Source organism: Argiope bruennichi, chromosome X1, assembly GCF_947563725.1.
Source record: "Argiope bruennichi chromosome X1, qqArgBrue1.1, whole genome shotgun sequence".
NCBI lineage: Eukaryota > Metazoa > Arthropoda > Arachnida > Araneae > Araneidae > Argiope > Argiope bruennichi.
The window spans coordinates 88,633,883-88,643,622 of NC_079162.1; the positions used below are offsets into that span (position 1 = coordinate 88,633,883).

General features: G+C 26.5%; 1 protein-coding gene across 1 annotated transcript; it reads right to left on the bottom strand.

The window, feature by feature from the left end:
- Window positions 1-1,470: 1,470 nt before the first annotated feature.
- On the bottom strand, window positions 1,471-9,418 carry LOC129958663 (V-type proton ATPase 16 kDa proteolipid subunit c-like). The gene is made up of 3 exons (XM_056071289.1): window positions 9,203-9,418; window positions 3,598-3,790; window positions 1,471-3,494 (listed from the first exon to the last, which is right to left on the bottom strand). The coding sequence occupies exons 1-3, from the start codon at window positions 9,270-9,272 to the stop codon at window positions 3,287-3,289; spliced, it is 471 nt and encodes a 156-aa protein (XP_055927264.1). The 5' UTR covers window positions 9,273-9,418; the 3' UTR covers window positions 1,471-3,286.
- Between the last annotated feature and the right edge of the window lie 322 nt (window positions 9,419-9,740).

The following is a 9,740-nucleotide window of genomic DNA, read 5'->3' on the forward strand; positions in this document are numbered from 1 at the left end:
CATAAATCTAACAGTACAAGGACTGAATTGTATTATTCCTTATAAATATTGGCTGAGAAACTACATTTAGACTATCTTAAATCATCAGAGGAGATATGTCACCCATTTATTAAAACCTAGCACGATAGCAATATATTAAAACTACAGTTACATGAATCGAAGATGCCCTCTCATAACATTCTGAAAGGCACAGAAAGCATAAAAAGGTAAGAAAAGCACTTTGCAGTGCTTTTGTAATTCTTCAGATAGACGAGATTTGTTCCTTTCCACCACCCTCTCCTATATATTAAATCTTGCAAATTTCTCATTTCAGCATCCATATTTATTTGCTAACTATATTATACATTTCCTAAAATATATTGCAAGAGATCTAATTGGATTATAACCCCCCTCTCCTACTTTACTATCTTTAAATATGAAAAATTCAGTACAAATGGATTTTAAAAAAAAAGGCCAAAATATTTAAACCAACAATAATGATTATTTTTTCTAGTATTATTTTAAGTGAAATCCCAGATTTTTAGCTTATCACACTGAAAAGTCATTTTTATAAATTCATTTTAAATCATGCTATCTTCAGCAGCTTTCAATTTTCCAACCGCAATAATAGCAAATAAAATCACTCTGGTTAACAAAACAGAAAAGATTAAAATTGCTAAAAAAATTTTTAATACACTATATTCCTATTTAAATATTGCTCACATTGTATACACAACCATCAATCGTTTGAGAAAGATGTCTGAACCCATTTCTTAATAGATGTCATAAATGCACACGTTTTTGCAACCGTCAGTTATTACTGATGAAGTTCAATTAGTTCTACGAGAGCTTTCATTCTGCTAACACTGACTTAGGAAAAATTTTCCTGGGCATTTTCAATTACGTACTAAAAATTAGTTATGTTTTTTTCTAAAAACAGCAAATGCTTATCAAAGCACCTCTATAAAGCCATTTGTTAAATGACTTTATTCTAATTGAATTTCACATAATTGAACTAAAATAATCTGTTGTATAATAAAATTACTTGTGTTAGATAACACAGGGCTGAATACGGTTACCCTTATTATATATTTTTTTTAATCTTTTCATGCCTCAATTCGGAATAAGTAAAAAAAAAAAAAAAAACAATTGTCTATTTTTATATGGCCCCTGATAACATTTCATAACTTGAGATTTAAGCTGAATTCATCACATATGGTTTTTTTTATATATTTTCAATTTGTTTAAATCTATAAACTTGCTAAAAGCTGTTTGAACTAACTTTTTTATTAGCTTCCATGAATTTTAGAATATAAATATTTTGAGGTCAATATATGACAAAGTAATTTCTCAATTTATATTTAAAAATTTAATGCAAAAAATAACAATCATTTTAATTCCAACCAACCAATACAGACTTCATACATTAGCTGAAAGATTGCAGCCTAATCCTAATTTAAAACATTCTTTTGATCTAAGAAACACATCAACTGGCAGTTTGTTCATCTTTTTTATTTACACAAGTGTAATGTTCAACATCCTACAATGGAACTTTGACATCCATAATGTACCATACATTAGATTAATGGAAATGAGGTTTTTCTGAAGTAACAACACATAAATTCATGATACTTTATTTGCAAAACGTTGAATGAACAACATAACTTATAATTAAACATTTTACATTTGCAGGATATGCTTCCACCAATATGATTTGGAAACATCTATACACCTAAATTAGTATAACAATGAGATTTTTATATGGTAACTATAGTCTACAAATGTAGATTTTATTTTTCTAGTTATATATCAACTAACTTCAGTTAACGACTATTATATTCCAAGGACACAGTTAACATTTTGCAGAGAAAAAAAAATGAACATTTGTGTAGATTGATATTTCATGATTAGTTAAATGGTCTCACACACACAATAATTTTTGAACATTCACACACATATAATGAAATTAAATATTATGGTAATATTCCTAAAAACAAAACATTTCCAAGTTTTAGCAAAATATATCAAAGCATGACTTTTAAAAAATTTTAAGAACTGCTTTTAATAAACATGGTTACACACATGGAATGTACGCACCGAAAAGATCACATAATACTAACAAGGCAGAACTTCATATTAACACTATTTAAAAATAGCTTTACAAATCCATAAAAAAATTAAGCACAAACTTTTACAGCAAGATACATAAACTAAATACACAGTTTTATTTTGCTAATAGATTTTAGGGGAAAGAAAATAAATATTTTTATATACATCTCAAATCTATAACAACCTTTTAAAAGTTAACAAAATCTGCATAACAGATGTCTTTGGCAATGACAGCCACATAACAAAATGAAACGCAAAAACAAGAAAATTCATAAAGCCTTTATTAAAATTAAATATTGATTCTCTCTCAGATCTAATCAAATAGATTGATTTGAAAATCATTTGAATAAGCAGAAATATAGAAATATAATTATCGAGATTTAAAATCAAGCACTTCATGGATTTTAAAGAATTCATTCATATATGTATAAATTTGAATAAATAAAATAAGTTACGATCTTATATTAAAATATTTAAACAAGCCTTTAAAAGTTAAGCCTGGAGATAAAACGAGCTCTGGAGAGAATAAATCATGATTTTTTATATACAAATAAAATTAAGATCATGTAATGTAAAACAAAATTCGATGATATGCAGATTTGTCACCAATTATTAATATATGACTTCAGAAAAAAATATTTCCATTCATATCTTCTATTACATGCAATAACTTAAAAACAATCATTCTGAACATTTAGAATGTGCAAGGACACTCTTAATCTTAATTTTAAGCCACATGACAACATCACATATAATCCACAAGGATAGAAAGAAATCTGAGGTAATTTCACAAGAGCAGAGAAAAGAAAAAAATAATCAGACAATGATAGGCCATGAGACATCGGAGCAAGAATGCCATTTCTAGGATTACTAAAAATTTTGAGAACACTGCCAGTACATACATCAATAATGGGAGAAGAAATACCTTTCATGTGATGTTCAGAAAGTGGCTGAAAAAATAACTACATTTAATTCTTCAATTGTTGTTCATATAAACCAATTCCTCTTTTTTTTACATAAATAACTAAAGATATCAATTTGAGAGATATGGCACCCTTGCAAAAAAAATTTTAACAGGAAAGGGGGAAATGATTTACAGAAACCAATAATATATTTTTTAAAGCTGAAACTCATGTGCAGTCAATATAGATAACCACTGTTTGGCTAAATAATCTGCCCATGTACACCTAGTCCCAGATTAAATCTTCGTGGTAAGTATCAGGGCAACAATTAGACCATACAAACCAAGTACTTCAGCAAAAATAAGTATCAGGATCATTCCTACAAACAATCTTGGCTGCTGTGCTGTTCCCCTAACACCAGCGTCTCCCACAATACCAATGGCACAACCTGCAGCAAGACCACTAAGACCTACAGAAAGGCCAGCTCCAAAATGCAGAAATCCACTAAAACGGAGAATTTATATTAGAAAATCATACATGATTTCAGAAAGAAATCACCTGTCACAAGATTTTACAGAAATTTTCACAAGACTAAAGTGAAACATACTTGTAAGGCGAGTATCCTTGTGCTGGCGTCTTTATGCTGTTGGCAATTAAGACAGCAACGACTAAACCGTAAATGGCAATAATACCACTCATGACGACAGGAATAATAGATTTCATAATCAATTCTGGTCTCATAATTGACATACAGCTGATACCTACCCCTGACTTAGCAGTTCCATAAGCTGCTCCAAGGGCTGAAATAAAAATATACTAATATAGTAAATAAATTCTCTTTTATACTCTCGCACACATTTTAAATAAATTTTATAAGTTTTGAATAGCATTTTTTCAATTCAAACAGAAGCCAAAAAAAATTAAACGAAGTATATATTTGTATACAGAAAAGTTTTATTCATTGACTTTTAAAAACAGATAATTCAGGACAGGAGGGAAAAAAGTCTCGATAAAAAGTACTTGGATGAGCACAATACTCTATTCTAGGTTGAAAATTCAACTATAATACTTTCAAAGAGGGAAACATCCCTAAGGTGTAATTCAACTAGGTCCTATAAATCAGTACATTGATAAAAAAATATTTTGCTTTTACATGAACATATAAACCTTAAACATCAGATTTTACATTTAAAATGTATTCCCAAATAATAGCATAGAAAAAGATCCAAACACTCAGGATTATTAAGTTAACAATTCAAATACCAACATAGCTATAACAATGGAATTTTACATTCAATGAAATTAATCCAGAAACATTACTTTTTAAAATGAAACATCACCGGCATAAAATCTCGCAAGTAAATCCGACAAGATATAGACTAAATCTTCATAAAATTTAGATTTATTAGCTTTACTCTAATAGCAAGCATTACATACAACAAGAGACTAAATTTATATTAAAAGTTAATAAAATTAAACAAAATATTTATAACAAATACAAGTAAATACTTAGAACAATAACATTTTAATAAAAAAACTATTTTGAAATTAGATATATAATCTATTATTAGAGGCACAATTTTAGAAGGTAAAAATTTTTTTAATCAAAGTACACATTTGCAAAAATAGATATCTTCTAAGATGCACAGATATGCAGAAATAGTTTTTAAAAATATCATTCTGAATTTAAACAAACAAAAAAATTAAGATAGAGAAAAAATTCAGAAGGTATTCAGTCCCTTTTAATTCATGGAACTGCTTACTTATTCAAATTCTACACTCAGACAAATCTAAATTTCAGATTTCATACAGAAAGACAAACGGTGTAAAGTTTACAAAATTACAAGTATAAATTTTATATAGCATTTCTATAAAAATCAACCTATTATCAACCAAAAAGAAAAAACTTAATATCAAGAAAAATAATACCTAACAAAATTGAGTAGCATTTGACTTCTAAAGTTATTTATAAAAACATCTAAGAGCAAAATACTGAATTCTGAATAAATTGTTCAATTTTTTTTTTTCTTTTTCTTTTAAGGGGAAAGGAGCAGGAAGATTTTGAAGTTTTTTAAAAAAAATTAGCCATTAATTCCTTAAATTCATTAGAACTTCAAAATAAGAATTTAGTTTAAAAGGCTAACACTACAGTTTTAAGTTCTTTATAAAGAACTCAAAAACTTTCATATGAAAATATTAAAAAATACAAGCTTACCTCTGAATTTTTAATACTGATTGAAATATAAATTAAAAGCAATTACATTTTATTTTTGATGAAATTCCATTTCATTTAAGAGATGAATGAAGAGATTAAAGAGAATTATATAAAAGACTTATGAAATTCCATTTTTATTCATTACAAAGTAAATAAATAAATGTATAAGTTTCAAACATAATTAGAACTTAAGTCGTAGGATTCGTAAAAAGGGAATAATAAATTGAAACTTTGCACATCTAAGTACACACATCAATCTTGATAGTTTGTAGAAAAAATTAATAAAGTAATTATTTAAGAGTTAGTTTATGATATACATTTATTATAAAATACATTCTAAGAAGTACTATGTCAGTTTTAAACACTTAACTTGATTTCAAAGGAATACAAGATTTCATTTTTTCATAACTTGAATGAATATATATTCAACTATTCTTTAGGAAGACCAAAGTAAACATGAGCACCAATAAAATAAAAAATTGTATTCAAAGATACTTTGACACAAGCATATCACGTCAACCCCTTGTTTTCAAGAATTCAGAAAAAAAGGGTGTGGTATCCGATTAGTTATTTAATTTGAATAAAGATTAAAAAATATAAATCCATCAGAAATATAAAATGCAAGGCCAGTTCAATATTAATTCAGTATTATTTGAGAAGAAGCTATGTAGATTGAGAAGAAGCTATGTAGATTAAATAAACATACAAATGAGATGAAAAATCACATGACTTCTTAGATGATTATGTAATTTGTATTGCAGTTGTATAACAGTTGCACAAAAACCACCATTCTCTTTCAGAAGGTAATATTTCTGAACTCTACAGATATTTATATTCATAAATAAAACTTATAGCCTTTCAATTTTAATTATAGAAGTAATATGTTCTTTAAATCTGAAGCAATCCCTAAACAATTCCATTATACCCAACACACAAGATATAACTACTTAATTTAACTTATTACTCCACATAAAATATAATTTTGAATAAAATACTATTTCTAATCAAGTGCTTGCATAGGTAAATTAATTCAGAACATCACCAAACTAAAATGCTAGGATATTTTCAGTATTATGCAATAAAATTGAAAATCTTAAGAAATCAAAATAACTTTCAAATGCTTGAGGCAATATTTGAATAAGAAACCTTAGTTCTTAAGAAAAATTAGATTTTTAAATATGAAACTAAAAACAAGCATTATGTTGTCAACTGCTGTAAACTTCTTGACATGGTGTCTTAATATATTTGATTATGCAATTACTAAAACAATAATACGTCTATTACCTTCCTATTTACTCAAGTTTTTACACTAGATGCTCAGAAAAGAAATTGCTTATAAATTTGCAAAAATCTTAGTTTTCTTTGAAGATTACTTCGATATTTTGTAATTATTTGAAATCTAACACGTGTTTCATAGCACAGCAAAAACTTGCCGCCATTCTTTAACACAAAAATGTATTTTCATTTCTAAAATTTCCCATTTCATTGTTGCCTTTTTATCATCATGTGCTGTATACTATTTAAAATTACTTTAAGAATATTCATCCTAGAAATAAAAAGTCCCATCTAATTTAAAAGTAGGAATCTTATGGTGTTATTTTTGTTCTTTTATTTCCAATAATTGTACTCTGTTCTAGTAGCATTTTATATGCAAACAGAGCTTTAACAGTTTATTTTTCAATTTAATAAAATTTGAAAAATTAATGAGACATACTTGTATAACACAATATTAGACTAATTTATCTCTGCCTTTATAAAAAGAGCTACTGAATTCGTGAGTAAATTTTGATTCAAAGATAAATAAAAAGTAAATATAAAATTAATTCAACAACTCAAAATAAATTCATCTGTAATCAGATATTTTCTTTAAGAATTATTTAAATTGAAATAAACAGAATTAAAAAATCATTACTTCCCTGTATTTATTATTTTTATCTAGTAATATTAATATTTTTAAAAAGTAAAACTGAATTCATGCATAACTGCACAATAAAAATACAAAACTGATTATGAAATCAAATGAATTTATGACTGATGAAGAAACAAAAATACCTTCGTAATATTAGATTTTATTTTAGATTGTACAGATAAAATATTCAACAGTAAAAATGTAAAGAAAATTTTTATAAGTTAACTAGAGATTTTTAAAAATTATTCAAGACCTTTTAATTTTAATAAAATTAAATGAACTATTCAAGATTGCTAAATATTTTTATTTTAATATTTAATATACTGCATAAAAATGACCTTTCCATATATTAGAAATTAAACTTTAATAATAAATCTTGAAATTTTGATTAAATTGCTTTTATATTTTATATTTCAATTAATACTTCTTTTATGATAATGACTAAAGTATAAAAGTATTTTTTAATCATAATGTATAAATGTTTAAAGAAAATTTAAAGAATATTTTAGCTAATATTGTTGTAATGGAGATAATGCTTTCCCTTCCCCCCCCCCCCCATCTTCTTAGATCACTTTTTTTCTCTTGCTTTATTGCATAATATGCAATCTTAACAAAGACTGCAAAACATTTTATTCTATAAAAACATTACTTGAACAGGAAAATATATAATCATTTAGATTACCATAGTTTCAGTTTTTCTCTTTCATATGAATTTCAAAGATTATAAACTTAAAATGTCTAAAAAAGAAAATACTGAAAAATGTCAGCTCATGATAAATTGATATTTTATTATTTGTAATTTTGTTTACTTTGAATTAATAATTGAATCAGATTCCTTATCAGTTACAATTTTCTTATTAGCATAATCAACACTGATTGTGAAGTTAAAATTAAACATTATCCACATATTCTTGTTCTTTCCCTTTTCTCTTAGATTTTATTAGTACGGTTTTACTTAGTTTTTTTTTTCTTACATTCTATGAAGCAAAAAATTACTACAGATTTTCAGCAATTTTATTCACAATACTTTTAGCAAAAATTTTTAAAAAAATAAATCTAAGATCAGTTTTTAGTATTCATATTATAAATCTTAGGTAATACACCATTCTATTTTTATTTTTTTTCAAGAAATATATATCAGCATAATTAATGTTTTGAAAATCCTCTCCTCCAACTTACTTTCAATTCTGAATGAATTCAATGAAAATTTTGTTTTTCATTAGACCAAGAATAAATATATATTCTATTTAATTTAGCAATTCTACAAAATCCTAGCACTTCATCAACAAGTTGTTTAAGCATTCTAGGATTTTCTAGACCATCAAAAGTAAAACATCTTTATCAATGACTATTTTAAATGCTTGGAACAACTGCTTTTAAAAGGTTGTTTAACATCATCAGGTTTAAACTTTATAATTTCAGAACTATAATTTTTCAGTCTTTTAGACTTAATTTTTCAAATGTCTTAGTATTAAAATGATGAATTAAATCATAATTATAAACTTTAGAAATTTTATAGAGTATTAGTATACAAATGAAACTAAACAAAGCATGTTAAAATAAGAGAAGTTTTGTACATTATGAACAAAAAAACTCAGAATAAAGACTTATTTCACAAATTTAAAAAATTAAGCATTTCAAGATAAGGAAAGTAAATTCCAACTTTTGGAGAACTTTTTTCACATTTTATTAAAAGAAACATTTTTCGGTCAGATAAAAAATTTTAATGAAGAAATTAAGTTTTTTCCAAATACATTTTTTAGAGACTAGCATTATTTCACATCTTTAAAACATAACTGCCCTACAATAAAAAGAAAACAAGTCAGAAATGAAATTTATATGTTATAAGCTAAGCATTTAAGTAAGAGATTTTACAGAAAAATGTAAACTGCATTTATATGACGCACAAATATGGTATCCAATACCGGATCATTCGTTATGCTGCATTTGATTTTCAAATCAGGTTTTTCTCAGAACTCAGGTGAAACAGAGAATTTTTACAACTCATCACACATACGCTAAAGTACAGAAAACGAAACTTAAACAAAATTTCTTTGTTAATAAGGTAATTTTAAAAATTGAATATACCTGAAAAGATCATGGCTGCAGCACAACCCATGACTCCAAAGAAAGGTCCGTATAAAGGTTCTTCAGCCATTTTACTAATTTAGTTATCCGATGAGAAGTATGAAATCGAAAAAATTTGGAATAGAGGAGTTTCCGATAGTTAATCACAAACGATCACACAGCGACTGAAGACAAGATGGCTGGAAAAGAATCAACCGTCATATGATGGGTACATCAAATAGGGGCGGATGCCTTCAACGAGCCCTGGCGGTACGAATTGGCGAAACTTAAATAAAAATTTTGTCGCTTCGATATAGAAATCCTTTTGCAGTAAATTAAAACTTAGGTGATTTAGCAAAAATAATACTCAGTAGTAGCTTTCTTGATGGATTAAAATGGTATTTTTAACCAATTAGATGGAAATTTTTATCAACATTAGTTAAAAAGTGCTGATATTGTCACGTGGTGCCGGTGTCAGGTTCCTTTTTTTTTCTCTCTCACTCTTTCTTTCTCTCTCTCTCTCTTCTCCGCTCCTCCTTCTTCCGAAAAAAAATGCATA

Excerpts from the sequence above, each read along its gene's own strand:
- LOC129958663 (XM_056071289.1), bottom strand. The coding sequence starts at position 9,272 with ATGGCTGAAGAACCTTTATACGGACCTTTCTTTGGAGTCATGGGTTGT. Across the intron at positions 3,791-9,202 it reads TGCAGCCATGATCTTTTCAG|CCCTTGGAGCAGCTTATGGA; the intron begins GTATATTCAATT and ends TTTTTATTTCAG. Across the intron at positions 3,495-3,597 it reads CAAGGATACTCGCCTTACAA|TGGATTTCTGCATTTTGGAG; the intron begins GTATGTTTCACT and ends TCTCCGTTTTAG.